Source organism: Neolamprologus multifasciatus, chromosome 20, assembly GCF_963576455.1.
Source record: "Neolamprologus multifasciatus chromosome 20, fNeoMul1.2, whole genome shotgun sequence".
NCBI classification, from domain to species: domain Eukaryota; kingdom Metazoa; phylum Chordata; class Actinopteri; order Cichliformes; family Cichlidae; genus Neolamprologus; species Neolamprologus multifasciatus.
In genome coordinates this window covers 11,665,246-11,684,846 of record NC_140458.1, presented here as the reverse complement: position 1 = coordinate 11,684,846, position 19,601 = coordinate 11,665,246, and the positions used below count along the sequence as shown (strand labels likewise).

General features: G+C 39.6%; 2 protein-coding genes across 6 annotated transcripts in view; one reads left to right on the top strand and one right to left on the bottom strand.

Annotated features, from left to right (window-relative positions):
* col9a3 (collagen, type IX, alpha 3) overlaps window positions 1–15,006 on the top strand; it is a 28,015-nt gene extending 13,009 nt beyond the window's left edge. For both annotated transcript variants that reach the window (XM_085147309.1, XM_085147306.1), the window contains 31 exons: window positions 492–560; window positions 1,783–1,818; window positions 2,371–2,442; window positions 2,578–2,631; window positions 5,369–5,404; window positions 5,820–5,843; window positions 6,032–6,085; window positions 6,853–6,906; window positions 7,100–7,141; window positions 7,246–7,302; window positions 7,801–7,854; window positions 7,982–8,035; window positions 8,167–8,220; window positions 8,306–8,359; window positions 8,490–8,543; window positions 8,623–8,676; window positions 8,761–8,814; window positions 8,909–8,962; window positions 9,065–9,109; window positions 9,199–9,252; window positions 9,367–9,420; window positions 10,156–10,209; window positions 10,292–10,363; window positions 10,904–10,939; window positions 11,134–11,178; window positions 11,668–11,700; window positions 12,314–12,460; window positions 12,567–12,621; window positions 12,779–12,961; window positions 13,582–13,659; window positions 13,835–15,006. In XM_085147309.1, the coding sequence (XP_085003435.1) occupies window positions 492–560; window positions 1,783–1,818; window positions 2,371–2,442; window positions 2,578–2,631; window positions 5,369–5,404; window positions 5,820–5,843; window positions 6,032–6,085; window positions 6,853–6,906; window positions 7,100–7,141; window positions 7,246–7,302; window positions 7,801–7,854; window positions 7,982–8,035; window positions 8,167–8,220; window positions 8,306–8,359; window positions 8,490–8,543; window positions 8,623–8,676; window positions 8,761–8,814; window positions 8,909–8,962; window positions 9,065–9,109; window positions 9,199–9,252; window positions 9,367–9,420; window positions 10,156–10,209; window positions 10,292–10,363; window positions 10,904–10,939; window positions 11,134–11,178; window positions 11,668–11,700; window positions 12,314–12,460; window positions 12,567–12,621; window positions 12,779–12,961; window positions 13,582–13,659; window positions 13,835–14,019 (1,971 nt within the window). In that variant the 3' untranslated portion in view covers window positions 14,020–15,006. The remainder of the gene's footprint in view (window positions 1–491; window positions 561–1,782; window positions 1,819–2,370; window positions 2,443–2,577; window positions 2,632–5,368; window positions 5,405–5,819; window positions 5,844–6,031; window positions 6,086–6,852; window positions 6,907–7,099; window positions 7,142–7,245; window positions 7,303–7,800; window positions 7,855–7,981; window positions 8,036–8,166; window positions 8,221–8,305; window positions 8,360–8,489; window positions 8,544–8,622; window positions 8,677–8,760; window positions 8,815–8,908; window positions 8,963–9,064; window positions 9,110–9,198; window positions 9,253–9,366; window positions 9,421–10,155; window positions 10,210–10,291; window positions 10,364–10,903; window positions 10,940–11,133; window positions 11,179–11,667; window positions 11,701–12,313; window positions 12,461–12,566; window positions 12,622–12,778; window positions 12,962–13,581; window positions 13,660–13,834) is intronic.
* LOC146494511 (uncharacterized) lies at window positions 14,815–19,573 on the bottom strand. 4 transcript variants are annotated; one of them, XM_085147316.1, is made up of 8 exons: window positions 18,722–18,996; window positions 18,297–18,396; window positions 17,812–18,197; window positions 17,560–17,716; window positions 17,392–17,458; window positions 17,121–17,277; window positions 16,082–16,223; window positions 14,815–15,671 (listed from the first exon to the last, which is right to left on the bottom strand). In XM_085147316.1, exons 2-8 carry the CDS (start codon window positions 18,375–18,377, stop codon window positions 15,549–15,551), a joined length of 1,113 nt encoding a protein of 370 aa, XP_085003442.1. In that variant the 5' UTR covers window positions 18,378–18,396; window positions 18,722–18,996; the 3' UTR covers window positions 14,815–15,548. The 4 variants fall into 4 exon arrangements, with proteins under 4 accessions (XP_085003442.1, XP_085003443.1, XP_085003441.1 ...); XM_085147317.1 differs by lacking the exon at window positions 18,722–18,996 and adding an exon at window positions 19,403–19,573 and having other exon boundaries at window positions 17,812–18,383; XM_085147315.1 differs by having other exon boundaries at window positions 17,121–17,275; window positions 17,405–17,458; window positions 17,812–18,396; window positions 18,722–18,994.
* Window positions 19,574–19,601: the final 28 nt, after the last annotated feature.

Genomic DNA, 19,601 nt, shown 5'->3' with positions numbered 1-19,601 from the left:
GGGGTCTCTCTGGTTCTGCAGGTTTGTTGCTCTGCAGTGTAATTGTGTGCAGGTGGCTCTATCTTTTGCGCAAGTTAGTGAAGTCAGGCCGATGTTTTACTTGAACCTGTGGAATGCGCGGATTGGAGATCAGTGCGCACAATGAAACCTCTGTTCACTCCCTGACTGAGCCGAGCTTTGGAGCAAGTCTTTAGAGCAAAACTGTTGTATTGGGTGATCATAGCAGTATAGGTTTAATTGAAGAGGATTATTATAGTGTTCTTACAGCACTGATTTGAATAATGTTTTTCATCGTGATGTATATGGTTTGCCGTTACATCGTTAATATTAGTATTATTAGTATTATTTTCTATCTCTCTCCCTCTCTCTTATTCATTCTCACAGTCACTGTGTCAAAATATGCCAAACATTTCTCATCACTTTCTGTTGCCTCCAAATTTTTACTGCATTCCATCAAAAGAGGGTTGATTCTCATTAATTTCATGTTCCAGAGGCCAGGCCTCAGAGGAGCTCCTGGCCTACAAGGACCCCCAGGACCAGCAGGAAGGGATGGCACTGACGTGAGTAGACCAAGGGTGTCTGCATATAAAAACACCTCTCTGTCACTTAGACTATTAAACATGCACCGAAGTTCAAGACGATGGGAGTTAAGAGTAGATGGTAAGCACTTATATTTTTGTGGGTAATAAACCCACATTTATTTATTTATTTTAGATTTATTTTCATCTTTTCAGCAAAATTGGGAGTAAAAGTCCAGAACAAGAATACTGACAGATTCTCAGTTACCTATGGTATACTATGGTTTTCTTGTGCTTAGGTGTGGATAGGTGATATTATTTATTAGTATTATCTGAGTGACTCCTCCCACAGCCCCTCCTACAAGTATTAAATGATAATGATGGCTATTAGGTAGGCAGGCTTTAAGTTTATCTTCTGAACAGAGTTGTTCTAAATTAGAAAAACTTATTATGTTTTCTTGAAAAAAACATTTTATTTTGTCTACAGTGCTCCTTAAGATGATTACAGGACTCATACAGTGTTAAGGCCATCATAGCATGTAGTTAGACAAATCAGAGAATACAGACAATGTTTTTACATTCCCCTGATGCCTTGCCTTTAAGGTTTTTATTGCAGGTAAACATATGATATTATAGTAAAAAATAAATATAGAGTAAAACAATAAAACGAGGCTTTATTTGCACAGGGATGAAGAGGAAATTGGATTACAGGCAAGCTAAGTAAAAAGAAAAACTTTGCTAACGTTGCAGAGTACTCCCTTATCCTTTCTGATTTTTGTCAAACTAAACTAAAAAAAGAAAAACACTGAAAGCAAATGTTGTCCATGCCTGTCAGAAAACCTTTAGTTGTGACTCCAGTGAAGCTTAGGCTAACAGAGGGCCCATTCATACATTCCCCAACCCCGTGAGACCATCTGAAGTTACACCTCATACCTCCTGCCTGCACCTTTAGCACCCCTCCCCTATACAAACCAAACTGTCATGTGACCAGTCAGCATCAGGTCACTGACTGGTTTGGTAGTGTTTGCTCTTCCCCAGTCACAGCAGAAGCTAAACATTGTATAGAGTGAAGCAACCAACAGTCTCACTGCTTCAGTTACCTAAAACACTAAGTTACTGATGAGTATTAAAGAGGGGATAATGCTAGCTCTCCAATAAAACACTAAAGTTTTTGGGTCTGTGTAGCAGTGGCTTTGAAATTTGTCTCTTTCAAGATTAGCTTGAAAACAAATTTACTTATTTTTTTTTTTAATCCGATTAACAGGGTAAACCAGGACCTCCCGGTCTGCCAGGGAAACCAGTAAGTATTCCAACAATTTTAGCAAAATGCATTTTATTCAGCCACAACTATAAGCATGCACCTAACTGTAAGTGTTTTTCTTGCACCTTTGAGTTCCTCAAAATAGGTCAAATTATTGTAAAATGGTGTTAAATAGATGCAACTTGTTTAAAGACCATGATCCAGAGACAGAACTGTTTCTCCTCCACTTGAAGTAAAATGCATATCCATGAACTATGGAGCAAAGAAAGGCTGCCATTTAAATTTAAATAGTGAATATGCAACTCACTAACAATTAACTAGATGCGCAAAACAAATAAATTAAGCGTAACATTATTAGGAGTCTTTCCTACTGGTTCAAAAGTAATCAGACTACCCTGCCTTCAGTCAAAAGAAAACAGCACCTTGTGCCTTAAATAACCTGAAATCAGAAATGTGTTACTTTACAGTCTTTCTTTTAGGCTTTCCCTTTAACGTGTTTACCTTTATTTTCGTTTGATGATGATTTTGTGATACAAGAAGAAGAAATCAGTTGTTTATCTGGGATGTAAATTACTCACTCTGCTTTTGTAGGGTCCCAAAGGGAAAGCAGGAAAACCAGGGGGACCAGGACAACAAGGACTGCCGGGACTTCCAGGTGTAGATGTAAGTGTCTGATAAGCAAACACAGCCAGTCCTTAAACTAACAGGACACCAGCTCTGTTTTTATCTGTACACAAACATAGAGATGCTATAAAATGACCAGTTACTGTTTAAAACATCATTGCACTTCCTCTCCAGGGTTTGACAGGTCCCGATGGTCCTCTTGGCAGGGATGGACCCCCAGGAGAACCAGTAAGTTTTTCTCAGTTTTGTGAGCTTTCTGGGACACTGCGAATACATTTAAAGATGCACTAGCTGGGTTTAAAGACCTCCTATCTACTTCACACTGGCCTTCATAATTTAGCTGAAGTCAGCCACTTGCAAGACACATGTAGGAACATATACGTATGCATGCAAACTCTGCATGTTGATTCTGTTGCATGAAGATGTTTAAGAGGCCTAATAGGCACAAGGTCTGTGCTTTCTCTGTCGGCCTGGATTTGTCAAGCTGGCTCAGCCTCCTAGTGGGAATATTTTTAATGAGGGATCAGAATCGGATTTATTTCTACTGCTTCCATAATCCGGCTAGGAATGCACACCGTTTCCCACCAATCTGTGAAACCATGGGAGATAATGAACTCTTGATCCAATGCCGAGGGTAAACAGGTATTATCCTATCCCAAGCACAAGAGAAGACAGAATTACAGCACCTATGACATCAACTGCTGCTGCGTCTTAAAATGAAACAGGAAGGCTTTTCTTTACCATTGTGAATATATGAATATAACATATGATATGATAAAGACCGTGTGGCCACTATAAAATGGCTTCAAAGTGACCAACTAGACAGATAATGCTCTCACTCTCCAAGCCCCTTAGCAATTCCACTAATTAGCCAACTTAATGAGGAAGCTTGTGTCAACCCATGTCACTGATTACTCAGACGACTACACTGTTACTGCTGGCTCATAGTACTGAAGAGTTTGTTTGTTTGGAGTCATTTTGCCAATTGTCCTCTGAGGCACCACAAATACAGCTGGGAGGAAGTAAACAAAGGAGAACTAAAAGAAAAGAAGACGGGGCACCTCAGCAGACCACAGTTTGATCATTTAGTCCAATAACTTGAAAAATAATTATTGAAAAAGCATCTTATTACTGTGTCCTCCACAGCTAGCCTCAATCTTGGCTAGAAAACCAAACTTAGGCCCACCCAATGAGATTATCTGTTTTTATCTTTCTTTTGGTCTTTCTTTCTTTTGTTTGTTTGTTTGTTTAGTTGGGAGGGCATCATTGTATAAATATTACACATGAGTTCAAATAATATTTTATTTTTAATGTGCAATACTAAATATTTGACAATATGCCTTTGTTCCGAGACCTCCCCGTCCTCTCATGCGCGTGTGAAAAAGTGTCATAACGACACACGAGATGCTCACAAAAAAGCAGTCTTTACAGCTCAGCCCAAAAACGCCCTTTAGCTCACATATTTCACACAATTCACACGTTTTTTTGCCGACATCTTCCAGTACTGATGATGGGAGAGTCCATCTGCTAAAGTCTTCTGCAGTGCATCCCACAGATTGTCTCTGGGGTTGAGATCTGGAATCTGTGGTGGACAATCCACGAGTGAAAATGATGTCTAATGCATCGTGAACCACACTTTCACAGTTTGAGCCAGAAGAATCCTGGCATTGGCATCTTGGAACATGCCTCTGCCATCAGGGAACAAAAAATCCATTGATGGAAAAACCAGGTCCTTCCACATATTCAGGTAGTTAGCTGATCTCATTTTTTCAGGTACATAACGTTGCTCAGTGTACACCTCCAATTCAGTGCAAGATTCTCATATTTTTTCTTTGTTCATGGACATTAATTCTAAAATTTTGTCATGTGAGCACAAATTTTTGAGTGACATATTTAGATATAATAAGATAAGATAAGATAAACTTTATTAGTCCCACACGTGGGAAATTTGTTTTGTCACAGCAGGAAGTGGACAGTGCAAAAGTTATGAAGCAAAAATTAGAATACAATAAGAATAAATACAGTCCACAACTGTACAGAATAGAATAAAATAAAATACTATATACAGTAGAATAAAATAGAATAAAATATACAATAGGATAAAAATAGAATACAAATGCTGTATACAACTGAGTAAAAATACAACGATGCCAGAAAAGAGTATTACATTGCAAACAAGAAATCAAACCTTTAAAAGAGATCACAGCGATTGAATTTGAACCCAGACAATGACCTTTTTCTAAATCCAAGGTAGTAATTCTTAATACCTAACTTAAACCAAGTTGAATTTAGGCCCCTTGCATGAGCAGTGAAATGATTTGCTCCATCCCCAACCCATCCAACCTTTATTTTTCATTTATATGCCATAAATAGTAGCAGATCACAGATCTGATACAGCATGACAGCAGGTGTTTGGGTGGGCACGGGTTGCAAAGTGGCTTGCAAATGCACATAAACGGCAGACAGACCAAGACAAATTCAGCACTGCATGATATTAACCAACTGGATGCTTAAAGTGGCATTAGATGAGGTGATCTACCAGAACTGTGGGCTGGCTCTTCCTGACCTAACACTAGGCTGAAATGTATTGCCAAAACTATGGAAGCTTGCTTCGAGATAGACGTTGTACTGTTTGAAACTATTTTTTTCATTTAGAATAAGTTACTGTTCATCCTGCTGGAATAGCAGGCTTTATTAACACATAAAACACAAACTCTTGCAGACAGGCTACTTTAAAGCTAAAGTATATATATAAAAAGGAAAAAAATCTGAATTTCTGTTATGTCTATATGTGAGCATTTATTGTAGTGTCTTTACTTTACATTATAAAGTGCCTTGGGGTGAGTGTTTTTGTGAGTTGGCGCTATATAAATAAACTGAACTGAATTGAATAGAATGGGCCATAAAGGTTTCTACTAGGTGTGATTATGCCTGAGAGACTGATTGTGATTTTGTGTATCTACAGGGTGAAGCAGGTCCTCCTGGGCCACCTGGACCTCCTGTAAGTAACCCCACATGTGTAAAACCTAACAAGCCTTTATTTTCCTCTGCTCTTATAAGTAAGCACATGACTGAAGCTACTGTTACACAGAATATTTCCCCAAAATACTTTCACCCACAGTAATTATTAAACCTACAGCAGTTGCTTTTTTCCGACTTTATTTTTTCATGCTGAGAGAATACCTTTCTGTACTTGTGCTCCTGTTAAGTCAGGTTTATGATCAGCTCTTGTGTGACTCAAGCAGCAGTGTCACATTTTGTCTTAGGATTACTCAGATGTCATATACATAAGCGCACACTGGCCTCAAAGCAACAATCCATGAGAAATATTCTCATGGTGGATATTGTTTCAGTGTGTGAATCTAATCATTTCCCAGGTGTTTGTGACTTAATTTGCCTTCCTGTGTCTTCCGTAGGGCAGAGGGAGACCAGGATCTTCAGTGAGTACACAGCACTGTCTTTTTATGTTGTTCTGGGGGAGTACACCTGTGGTGTCATTTTTTTATTTATTTATTTTTGCTTATTTGCATTCTGCGATTAGATGCTCGTTATTCTTTGATGTAGTTCAGACAGTGTGCGGCATATGTACTCTGGTGGCATGCGAACACCCAGTCTCTTTTGTTTCTAGGGACTTCCCGGCACCAACGGGTTGCCAGGCGGACCCGGACCCCAGGGCCCAGTGGTGAGTGTCTCTAATTAAGATCTCCTGTCATCATTAAGGGATTTCTTCATTCAAATAAGAATGAGGTAGTCCGTTTCATTTCTGTAACTACAGAAAACTCTTATGTTCCACATTTTTAATGTGAAAAGGTAAACGCAGAAAATGTATACACGAGCCTCTGCAGCAGAAACAATAAGCTACAGTAAAGCTAACAGATCCTGTGATCTCAGCTTCAAATCAACCACGACAACATTGCCCTAAATTTCTGTATACTGTAGCAGGAGGATAAGAATAACCACTGGCCGAGAAGGACACATCATCAGTGTTTCTACTGGGTCACACTTTATTTAGGCTGAACTCAGCTCATTTGTAAAAGCTCAGTAGGTTTCCAAAGACCCCGCAGGCCTGTTAGACGTCAGTGTAATGTTCAGGCTACTCTCAGAATTACTATAGCAACGGGTCATCGGTTGTTCACTGAATAATCATAAATAGTGTTTGATAGGGGTTTTCTACAAAAAAAAGTCTAGCAAGACGTTTCCTTTTTAAAAGAAATTGTTCTGATTGCTCTAGAGGTTTCAAGTTTACTTCACTCTGTAAAGTTAAGTTTAAACAACAGTGTGAACTGAAAACAAGAAAATCACATTTTTGTTTGAGTACAGTACAAAGAAAATTCCTGACTTTAATTTAATTCCATCACAACCTTCCAACTCGGAAAATAATCACGTCTTTTATCCTGAGATGCTGAAGGTGCTTCTGCTTCCCCTGATGCTCCTCTGTGTGTTTCTCAGGGTCCTGAGGGTCTTCCAGGACTACCGGGACCTACTGGCCCAGATGGACTCCCAGTAAGTGCAGTTATCATTGTATATCTGGTGTTGGTACAGTAGCCACATTGTCATATTTTCCCAGTCACTCAGTGGATATCAGGAAAAGCACTAAAAAACAAAGAATGCAGCAAAGTTACGTTTAAAGTAATTGTCGCCGTATTTTTCACTTGTGTGTGTGTGTGTGTGTGTCATTATTCATTATATCTTTTAGGGTCTTCCCGGTACACTTCATGATCTCAATGGGGACCTTCTGGTAAGTGTTTCTTGTGAAAACGGTGTGATTGCAGAAAAATGAAGATGTGCTCTCTACATACACTGGCTGTAGAGGTCTCAGTTTTTTGTCTCTGTACTCTGCAGTGTCCTGCAATCTGCCCCCCTGGCCCGCCTGGTCCTCCGGGAATGCCGGGATTCAAGGTAAACAGAGTTTTGGGTTTTTTTGTTTTGTGTTGTTTTTTAAGCACAATGCTAGACCAAAGGTGGCAGACAGGAAAGAGTCATACTATAAAAAGCAATTTAAGTAGCACTAACAAAAGTGTTTCAGAAATGTAAGATGACGTTCTCAGAATGCATCTGCTGCTACAGCCTATATCTACTAACCTACCAACAGCAATGTAGCATGGCATTGCTCATGAAAAAAACAATGTATGGAGTTAAAATGCACAAAACTAAATGTTTGGCATTCCAATAAAATTCAATTAAAAATGAGCTGAATTGTGGGAGCATTGCTTAAATGATCCGTAGTCCATCACGACTGCACAGAGGAAGCTGTGTGGTGAAAAGAAGAAGCAGAGGTGTTATCGTCATTATCTGCATCACAGTAAACCCAAAATGTTGCTGAAATCTCCCAGTGTGTAAATATAAGCACTCGGCTCATGACGGCATTCACTTCTGTGTGTGTTTGTGTTCATTTAGGGTCACACCGGGCATAAAGGAGACAAGGGAGAATCTGGAAAAGATGGAGAGAAAGTGAGTTAGATATATGGCTTGAAGATTTTTTTCTGTTTCTGTTATTATTATTTTATATTACGGCTGAAAAGAGAATCAACATCTTTCTGTGATTTAATGTTTACATTTTGCCCTGTTTTGTCTCTAGGGTGATGCTGGACCACCGGGTCCACCAGGTCTTCCTGGCACTGTGGGTCTGCAGGTGAGATTTGCCCACATAGGTTTTGCTGATTTAATGCACTACGACAAGGATTTTCTGAAGAATTATTTGATGATAATAGATTGTTGTTGTCTTTTAAAGTGCTTTCAAAATGTTCAAATGCTGTGTTTCAGGGTCCACGTGGTCTAAGAGGTTTACAAGGCCCAATGGGACCTGTAGGCGACAGAGTAAGCAGCTTTTACCTGTTTTCACTCAGTAGACGTAGATTTGTGTCAAGGTGTTTCTTTGACCTCGTTCTCTGTTTGTCCCCAGGGCTTCCCTGGTTTCAGAGGCAAGCCTGGCATCCCTGGCATTATTGGAAAGACAGTGAGTCTCCCTATGTTTATATCACAAAAATAGAAAGAGTTTATTAGTGCTGGTTAGAAGTTCACAGCTTAAATAAATGGCAGATCCCATCAATGAATAGCTGTCTGTGTGTTTAATCTGATGTTTCCAGGGTGATGGCGGAGAAAAAGGACCACAGGGATTCAAAGGACCCAAAGGAGAAATAGTATGTAAAAAAATTTTGATCTGTGATTTGAGCGTAGACATAAGATGTAAATATCAAGTCTCAATGTGTCTTTTAACAGGGTAAAATTGGTCCCAAAGGAGCTTCTGGTGGACCAGGGCCCAAAGGAGAGCCTGTAAGTGCAAATATACAGAATTTAAGATTCTATATTTATATCACCTGTCAGAACAATGCGAGTCATATCTGATGGATTCAACAGGGTATTCCTGGCAGAGATGGCAAAGATGGAACCCAAGGGTTGGATGGTGAGAAGGTAAGATGCTTTTTTTTTTTTTTAAAAAAATCTTTTGCTTTAACTGCTTGATTAAAGAGATTTTACACCAACTATGATGTCTGTCTGCTGACAGGGCGATCCTGGACGCCACGGGGTAGTTGGAGAGAAAGGACCAAATGGCCTTCCTGTAAGTGTTATTAATAATCACCACTTTCATCACTGCCATGAGAATCACCTTCACTTTCTGTGCTTTTTTATGTACATTCGTGTAATTTTGGGGGGGTTCTAGGGTCTGCCAGGAAAGGCTGGTACAAAAGGATCTAAAGGAGAAGCTGTGAGTATCACCACAAAATATATTCTAACTTTAAAACTATGATTAGAAACATGGAGGAAAACTGTTATGTTCTCGTTCCTTTACACCAGGGTGATCCAGGAAAGCCCGGGGAGATGGGACCCTCTGGAGAGCCAGGTATTCCTGTATGTATCTGATGGTGCTTTTAGGGAGTTACAGTCTAATAAACGTGTCACTTGACCCAGCAGGTGAGCTCTCTAAACTTTTCTGACTTTGCAATTTCTTTCACTTCTCTTCAGGGTGACATTGGCATCCCAGGAGAGAGGGGGTTAGCAGGTCCAAGAGGAGTGGTGGTAAGTTAATGATCACGCTGTATATTAAGTGAAATCATGCACTACCTGTTGGTGCATTGCTGAAATTCTAGCATTGCTATTTAAAAAAAAATCAGAAAAAGCCTCAATATAAGCTCTGCCACATTATTAAAATTCCTGCTGCACATCTTTTGATTATAACCCATTTATAGAATTTAGGCTTAGGCGTTTCCAATACTTTAAAGTTTGCTTCTTTAATGACCAGTGGGCGGTTTTTAAAGCACAATGGCTGAAAAAGAAATGGGATTAACAGAGCCCAAAATAAAAGGCTAAAACGAGGAGCAGTCTACAACATGGTACTAAATTGGAATAAAATGAACCACTGGCCTTCCATGTGAATGATAATCTCCAAGAGTGCTAGGAGTATTTTTCTCTGATTCAGTGACTTACTAAGGTGGAGTTGTGGAGCGATACCTACAGGGAGAGCAGGTATTCATGAGGGAAGAATTTATAAACAGAGAGATCTTTGTTTTTCACATCAGAGCCTGCGGCAAGGAAAGAAAGATAAAACTCGCAACGGAATTAACACCCCTACTATCACACACCGCACTGCATAACAAATCCTGCCTCACATAATGACCTCCTGCATTTGTTGAGTTTCTCTTACCCGAATCAAAAGAAGGAAGCCTCATTAATTTCCAGTGCTTTTTTTTTTTTTTTTCTTTTAGTGCTTCATGTTTTCTAGAAAAATGACATGACTACGTCTCTTTCTGACAGGGAGGTATTGGACCAGTGGGCAACCCTGGGCCTCAGGGAGTGAAAGGCTTCCAGGTAGTTGCTTTAAATGATTTATCATCATCATTTTTTCTTATTACTATTTCTTAATTTAATGATTTTGTGTCATGTGCTGCAGGGAGTCAAAGGAGACTTGGGAGATCCGGGTCTTCCAGGACCAACGGGAATTCGTGGAGAATTTGGTGACAGGGTGGGTTTTTAATTATTCAGGAGAATGATGTCCCTGTAACATCTTAAAATGTCTATTTTGTCACCCCAGTAGTCCAAAATGTAAATGTGACCAGTTTACTGCTGAAGTAGAATATGAAAGCAAGAAATGTAAAGTGATGGAGTGACTTATTTGTTGCTAAAAAAAAAACCAACCCCAGTATAAAACAAACATGGACATGTGTAGGTGTGTCCCCGCGTATCTCCACACAATCACAGTGGAGACGTGTGACTGTCCAGCTGTGTTCACGTTAGGACACTGTATCCCACTGTATTACCATCCTGTCTCAGTCTTAGTGGTATAAACTCAAACTGCAGCACAGCACAGACACAAAGTGGCCTCCTGTTCAGAACATGAGGACAGAACAAAGCCAGCCTTTATACCAATCCTGCTTCCCCTCAACCAGCCCACCGTGCTTCCTTTCATCCCCCACCCCCATCCTTTTCCCAGCCAGCCGGCCTTCAATAAACATCTCTGCATGCCTCTTATTTATTCTCTCATTCTCTTTTTTCAATCCTATAGGGCCCAGTCGGGGCTTCTGGACCTAAAGGAGACACGGTAAGTCACCAACATCTCCACTGATGTCCTGTGATAGTTTTCATCCAACTTTTTGAAAAGTAAACTAAAGAAATGATTATTTTATATGTATAGTCCTGCAAATACATAGATTTTTCATAAGCTTATAAGATGAAAGACTTTCTTCAGTTATGAGTTATGTCACATGCAGTTCAGATCTCACGTTGTCATTTCAGGGTGTTGCAGGAAGTGATGGGTTACCAGGAGAGAACGGAGATCCTGTAAGTGTTTTCGTCATTGTCTGAATACTTAACACTGTGCGGTGTTTGTAACCTACAGAGCAGTTTCTGTGTTTGCAGTAGTTAGTTGTACTCTTGGTACAGAGGCTAAGGCCATTCCACCTACTCAAGTACATGCACGTGTCATTAACGCACTTCATTGTTTTGTACAAGTGTATTTGGCTCCATGGGTCTTTTCACACGAGTTTTATGGTGCTGGACAAAAAGTTTTAGGGAGGTATCTTTTAGTTTTTGCTGACAATTGATCAGAAAACACTGAAAATATGGATATTTTTACACAATTATTTAAATCTACTTATTCTGTTAGTGTATTTCTCTGTATTTTAGCATGACTTTGGGCTCTTATCTATTGTTTTTATCCCCTCTTTTTTTATTCAAAGCTGCATGAAAGATGCTGTACCAAACAATGTTTGACTGTTTGAATGCTGCATACAGTTCTGTAATTATCTAAAACAATGTCCTTATTTCCAGGGTCCCTTTGGGCCAGTTGGACAAAAAGGGCAGGTGAGCTATATTTCCTGTTACATTTTGCAATGTTTTGTGCTTTTACATCTTAGAAATCAGCTTTTTATCACCAAACTATTAACATCTATTAACACCAAACATAGATCAGATGTTGTGTGTGGGTGTAATTAGCAGCAAGTTTGTTCCAAACTCCCTCTGTTTCTGCTCCCTCACTAAACATTAAAAACTGGCACCTAGCTCTGAGTTTTTGCCTACTTGTCAGAGTCACTGCACATGATTCAGCCTCACATTCCATGTTTAATAGGATTAATTAGAGATAGGTATTTCTGCTTTAGCTTTATTGGCCTGTTTGCTGCTATGGCCACGAGGGAAAGGCGAGTAACATTAAGCTGCAGCACAATTTATGTAATTAGAGACAGCACTGATGAGCCATCCTTTCTTAGTCTCATTTACTGTTTGCTGTGCTAGTTGGAGTAATTATCAAGCAACAAGATGCCACCCTCGCATTGTTTCAACAGACCCAGTTTGCTCCTCGTTTGGTGTTTCGTCAGCGATCAAATGTTATGGATGTTTTCAGCTTCAGTTTGGAATAAATCAATTTGTTTTTGCAAACATAATGAGTTATTTAACAGATAATTGTTGTTGATTGTAGCCGGGGAAGCGAGGTGAACTGGGGCCTAAAGGCGTGACGGGTCCACAAGGAGAGGTTGGGGGAAGAGGGCTTCCAGGAAAAGAAGGCCCAATGGGCTTCCAAGGGGAACTGGGTGTGCCTGGACTTCCAGGAAAGAGAGGTGTACCTGTAAGTGTGCTGTTCTTTTTTTTTTTTTTGACTGCACAAAACTACCTGGTTAGAACATATAGATGTAAATAGTTTTATATAAACTGCCTCAAATATGGTGTTTCAGGGTAAACTGGCAAGTGAGCAACACATCAGAGAGCTATGTGGCCCAATGATTGATGGTGAGAGATCCTAATTTAATCTTCACGTGTAACTCATTCTATTGTCAAATATATATATATATTATATATATATATATATATATATATATATATATATATAATGTATTTTTTTTTTAAATGCGGGATTTTTACCTTTTGGTGCTTCTCCAACATGTAGATCAGGTTGCACAACTGGCTGCCAACCTGCGAAGACCCCTGGCACCTGGAATGGTGGGCCGCCCCGGCCCTCCAGGGCTGCCAGGAAAGCCAGGAGTTGCAGGCTCTATTGGGCATCCAGGTGCCCGAGGTCCACCAGGGTACAGAGGCCTGCCAGGAGAACTTGGAGATCCAGGTCCCAGAGGTATGAAAAATGAAACATGTCACAGGAGCACAAAAATAATTTCACTGCTGTTTAGCCTTACGGTTGCATAATCAGATGGTTAACATCAATGATGGAAGACATACTCAGATCCTTTACTCAAATAGCAATAGTACACAAGTACCAGTACACACGTTGTATTAAAAGACATATTAGCAACATAACAACTTAACTATTCAAAAATAAAAATATTAATTTTAGATGGAAAAGGCTGCTGATTACCAGCAAAAGATTGTGAGATGATTATTGGGCTAAAAAACTTTCTTGCTACCCAAATATGAATTCTGTTTTCTTACTTTTGTTTGCTTTTCTTTACTAAAATATTGGATCATCTGATCTAGCTAAGCCTTGAGCAGTTACTTCCATGAGACCATCCTGAGTTTTTGGGGTTAAGAGAGAGCCATATTTGGTGGAAAAGCTAATTAGTCATGACAAAAAGCTCACTGGGATTTTTATAAGAGGCAGCAAGACACAAAGGTTTGAATTCACTGTAAATTTTAAACCGGTATAAAAAGGAAACATGTAAACTGTACTTTAGCACCACACCTATGTAAATGGACTTTGTTTCCACCACTGATTGAAATTTTCTGCTTTCACAACAGGTGATGTTGGTGAGGCAGGTGATAAGGGATCCATTGGTAAAGCCATTGATGGGCCTCCCGGAGACCGAGGATACCAAGGTATGTGCTCTCATACGGAGAACTTCCATCTGAACCAATCATTTTCTTTTTTATACCTACATTTGAACTGCTGTTCTAAACATCCACTCATCTCAGACTTTGACTTGTCAAACAGACATAAGTGTATAAGTCTTCTGTCACTCCTGCAACTTCTAACTACAGCACATTCCCACAGGTCTTCCAGGGGTACCTGGAATTGTTAAAGATGGGCGCGATGGCTCTCCAGGAGATCCAGGTGAGCCCGGAGAGCAAGGCAGAGTAGGCAGGACTGGGCACCAAGGACCTCCTGGAATCTGTGACACATCAGCTTGTCAGGGAACATCACCTGCTGGGAAATCCTCTAACCCCAAAAACAATTAAGCATAAGGTCCTGCACCCTGACACCATCCACTCCGAGGTGAGAGTTATAAGTGAGGATAAAAGGAATGAAAGAAGAGAGTGGCCACAAAAAAAGTCCTCTTTATTTAAATACATGCATCACAAGTTGGGAAGAGTAACATCAGATGGTGTGATATTTTTGACAAAATAGAGGAACATCCAGGAAGTGACATGAACATCAGCGCAACTGAGAGACAAAAAAACAAACAACGTTATGATATGAAATGGAGAGAGGTAAGGAAAAGTGCAAGAGAACAACCGCATTGATCCAAGTGCTATCACATGACAAGACTTGACTTACAAACACCTGGAAAGTGAATGATGAGTCCTTTGTGTATAAAAACTTTGTACATGTTGCTTCAACGCCCCAAACACTTTGATTAACATCCTTTTGGAGATAACACAAAAAAAATGGCGACTGTCTCTGATGTGAATGTGCATTTATCATGGCCCATTATGTAAATCACAGATGTTACCTCAACATGGAAATAAGTGCAAGAAGCATAAAAGCCTCTTTGGAGGAGCTGTGTATGTACTGTAAAAGGAATAAAAAACAAAAATCCAGGTTCCCAGACATTGTGTAGATTAATGCAAAAAAAAAAAGGTTTGATAGTCTTTTTTTACAGCTTGTTTTCTGTTATTGTTTTTTTTTTTAATGACATGTGAATTTGATTCTTCAGACTTCAGAATCAAAAGCAAAATAAACTCATGAAGGCATAGATCACACATTGTAAAATACAGTTTAAGAATTTTAGGAATAAAGTATTTTTTTTCCAATCTGCAATGACCACATCCACTATGTACTACCGGTGCTGTAACTATTAAATATACATGACTTTAAATACTATTTATTATTTGTGGGTGACTGTTGTATGTACAGTAAGATGCTACAGCGACATGTTGTAAGAAAGAACAAATAAAGCCACTTTTCAGTAAAACATTACTCTTCTCTACATATCAAATGAACAGTCTGCTTTTCAGAATACTCTGCTGTAAACACTGAAATCAAACAAGTCCATTAACTAACTAGGAAGTAACACTTACTTTGATACCAAACTGCTTAAATATCCAAATACAGAACAGATGTTGGCAGGCACTCAGTAGAAAACATTCTGAATGAATAAAAATGAACAGAAAACAAGACATTGAAGTGCAATTTTGAATACAGGGTATAAATACTGCACATATTATCAAAATAAAATGGTTGAAGGGACGGCATCTGCCAACTAGAGCGCTGCCTGTGCTTTTCGAAGAGAAACAGCGCCATCTGTGTGTGGAAAGCCCTTCCTTTCCAAAAGGTTGATGTGTTAAACTCGGCCCTCACACTACCTGAACTAATTCTTCCACTTTCTAGATCGTTGCAGTGTGATCGAAAGGATATATTTAACCATGTCAACAATACTTCATCTTAACCCCACACCCACACCTCACTGGGCAAGCCTGAGCTACTCTGACAGTTGAATTCAATTCAGTTTAGTGGCTGACATATAGAAGAAAACAATGAGGAAAGGTTACTGTTCTGCTGCCAGGGAAATGCTGCTCAGTGTCTCATCCATCCTGTGGTGCACTGGGTCCTGACCTGAGCTGGACTTACCAAAGCGTTCTTTCACATGAGCGAAGACTTTCTGGAACTCCTGCAAACAGAAGAATTGGAGGTTGAAGTGGTTCATGACACATAGTACCAGAGATGCTTTATCTTCCTGCAAGTCTGTAGCTGTCTAGATTGCCCTTCTGGTGGCGGTAGTGCATGTTGTAAGTATGCCGTGATTTTATTTGCTGTGTTGTACATTTTTTTCAGCATAATCTAACTGCAGCAGATGATTTCTCTCAGTTAAAACAACAAAGTTTATTTGATTTTAAACTGTAAAAATGTGAAGACTTTAGTTTGAACTCTAAATCACAAAAGCCACAAAGTTTCCTTCACTAATTAGACAGGCAGCAAGGGGAAATGTAATTAACTCTTATCTTCCAGCCACAGCTATCTAGTCTCAGATAATTCAGTTAGAGGACACTTTTCATCAATCACTTTTCTACACATGCCCACCTCTTTAAAAGTGTCTCCATACGTTTTAGTAATGTATCTCAGGAAAGCTGTGGTCCACTGCAGGGTGGTGACTTTGTCCGTCTCCGAGTCACAGAACGGCACCAACGTGTTCAGTTCATCACAGCACAAACGAATCCTCTTCCTGTACGACAGCGCAGACAATGCAGATGATTTTGAGTGATGCAGTCCGGTATGCTTAATAATCAGTCATCAGTCACTAAGAATTCTTTGGTAACTCTTCAGCAGTTTCAAATCATGAACCATTTAACTTCTGAGTGTATCTGTTTTAAACTGATTTAGCATTTGCATAGGAATCAGGTTTCTTTTCAGCCCTCGGTGACACTCTTATTTTAAATCAAAATAAATCAAGTTTCCACATAAAGCAGCTAAAACTAATGATCACAACCCAAAAGATGTTCAGTTCTGATACGTTGCTGTTGCACTACTTATCCGAATATATTCAAACAAGGACTGAGTTCACTTAAATCATGCCATCTCCACACTGTGAGCGCGAGGCTCTGAGAAGAAACTATGAATGCACTTTTGGTAAATGGACTGGTTCTTATATAGCACTTTTCTACTCTACTCAAGCACTCAAAGCGCTTTATACAACATTCGCCCATTCACGCAAGCACTTTCTATTACTGAAGGATGCATAAGAAGGCAATATGGGGTTAAAAATCTTGCCCAGTGATACTTTGGCATGCAGACTGCACAAGCCATGGATTGAACCACCGACCTTCCAATTAATAGATGACCTGCTAAAACAGAGACAGACAACCACACATATTCAACTACAGCCACCGCTGACCAGTGCACCACTGTTCCACCCGAAATAGAGGACAAAATGTTTAAAATTTGTACATTGAAATAGTTTTCTTTTTGTGCCTAAATGCAACGCCTTTTAAATCTCTGACCTTGGAAGCAAGCACACCTAACACACTTTAAGCATCCCAGGATATTCCTGAAATGCAAATGTTTATCTTGTTGCACACTATGGATGCAGGGACACTTCCATGTGTAACCTTCGGCTGCTCACCTGCGCTCCCTCTCCTTACTGTTGTGTCTCTCCCGGCGCTGGCTGAGCAACATACTAGATCTAGCGATTTTCCTCCTGCTGCTCTGTGGCTCTCCGGCAGAGTCTGGGGCGGCTTTAGCAGCTTTGGGTATCACCACAGCAGGTATCACCGCATCCTCTGTGAAAAAAACCCAAGCATGTGAGACCAAGTTAGACACAGCCTTTCAGACCATAATTGTAGCCAACAACACAGTTATGGCTTATGAAGAAAGATTAGAATACTAATTATTACTTTCTACATTAACCAAGGGCTGCTCTTCTGCTGGGTGAAAATTTAAAACGCTCTTGGGGATCATAACCTGAAATTAAATCAGAAAAACCAAGGATTAAACAGTGGGCTCTGCTTTACCATTAAGATACAATAAAAGCACATTGATTTGTTTTTTCCCCCCCAGCATACCTGTCCACACGTGTTGGTGACTGGGCCATAAACACCCTCTATATATGAACTAGACACCCCAAAAGAATTTGCTCTGTCCATTTTCACCCACTTCTGCTTTGGAGGATGTGTGACTGTCTCTTGAACCTCTGCAGACTGCTGAAGTATTGTCAAAAAACTGAAACATGACATAGCGCACAAAATGAGTACATGTATGCTATACTTTAATAGAATGATAGTCACATATAGTATATACATATTACTGAAACTTACTTGCTGAGAACTGCAGACTGTATATCTTGTTGTCTCGTGGTTTCAGCACACATGGCGCTAAATCTTTTCTCTAAGCAAACTCTAGCAGCTGGTCTGGTGCGATTCTGTACGGACTTATTGTCACTGGTAAAAGGTTCAGCTGGGCTTTCTTCAGCTCTAATTCTGGCCAGCACAAAACCTGGCACCTCTCCATAAGACACTGGTGTCTTTTCTCCAGGCATTACTATACAGTGGTCTTCATTTGATGTTGATAGATCAATAGCCTGAGCGCTTCTGAAGGGAGAAATCACTGTGGACGTGGCCTGTTCTTTGACCATCACTGTAGAGAGGTGACATCTGACATCTGGAAACTCTGACTGTGCCTCCACATGGGCTTGGAGAAGATGCTGGAGGTGAGAACAGTCAACCTCTGTCATCTCCATCAGCCCAAGCTCACTGCCCAATACCTGCCCATGTTCACGGGTAAAGCATCCACCTTGACTCACAATCATTCCAGCAGAGTCACTTATCTGTTCTCTTGATGAAGGTAACACATTGATGTTTTTACAGGTTGAAGAAAAGGACATCTTTCCCTCTGGAGTGGGGCTACAGATCAGGAAAAATATTAGATATAATACAGACCAGTTCCTCTAAATACTTTGTTACTTAAAGTATTCGCTAGTTACTCTTAATGTTAGCTAAAGAAATTGTATAATTATAATTTAGGTCGTGAAGGTACGTTGTCGTGAATTTTAGCTTAGCTACAATTAGCAAAGGAGACGTTGGCATGAACTGGCCAAAATCAACAGGCTGTACCGCCATTTTAAAACTTGTAATACTATTAGAAACTCCAGGGCATTTAAAACAAACAGTCTTAAGTTATATAAATGCATAAAAAGTTGTTATTACTGAATTAATAAACTCTTTGTACCGCTTTCTGTTCGGGGATTAGCACGTATTAATGCTTGGCCTCAGGCTGTAACGACGACCGTGTTCCAGCTACCGGCGCTAACCTTCTCCCCGTCACAGATAAACCTCCGATTATCTCAGTATACAATAATTTCTTTAAGCTCGTAAGCGGAACTTTAAACACAAAAACAAGCAATTGTGGGGAAGACTGCCCCACAGTATGTAAAATATACGAGGGGTCCTAAAGAAAACCGACAGCTGTCATCATAAATTACTTATGTAAAATTAGAAAAAAAAATAAAAATTAATGATCAGTTGGGGGGGGATAGTCCTACTTTTTCACGCTTTTCTGTCATTCAGTATCTTTAGGTTGATCAAAAATAGTTAAATATGTTACATTTTTATACAAAAAACAGAATATGTAAATACATTGATTGCAGCATCGTGAAATTTCTTGGTTAGACAACTACATTTATACATACATGATAGATAGATAGATAGATAGATAGATAGATAGATAGATAGATTTTCTGTTTTGATTATTGGATTCATAAAAACTGAAAGACCTTAATTTTTTTAATTAATAAAAGCATTTGCACCCAGATATATAAAATAACTATCTAGTTTGAACCTCGTGGGGTCCAAAACAGACTATGTCTCATGTGTTAAACCTGTTGTGGTCTGGTGAACTTTCCAGATTTACCTCTTCTCCTGCTCTGAGCAACCTGGAATAGGTTTCCCCCACACAAATGACCCTACCTTCCATAAGTCGTTGAGAAAATGAATTAAATATATATTACAAAAAAAAAGAAGTTTAAGCACCACCCCTAACAGCACAACTGGCCAACATAGTACTTTTCTACATAACAAAAACTGTTCCGCAATACTCATTCACATTGCAA

Bases quoted from the DNA above. Each gene is read 5' to 3' on its own strand.
- LOC146494511 (XM_085147317.1), bottom strand. From the start codon at position 19,465: ATGGAAGGTAGGGTCATTTGTGTGGGGGAAACCTATTCCAGGTTGCTC. The intron at 17,459-17,559 runs GTATGCTGGGGG...ATTTAATTTCAG, and splicing joins TCACCAACACGTGTGGACAG to GTTATGATCCCCAAGAGCGT. The intron at 15,672-16,081 runs GTGGGCATGTGT...TTCTGTTTGCAG, and splicing joins ATGGAGACACTTTTAAAGAG to GAGTTCCAGAAAGTCTTCGC.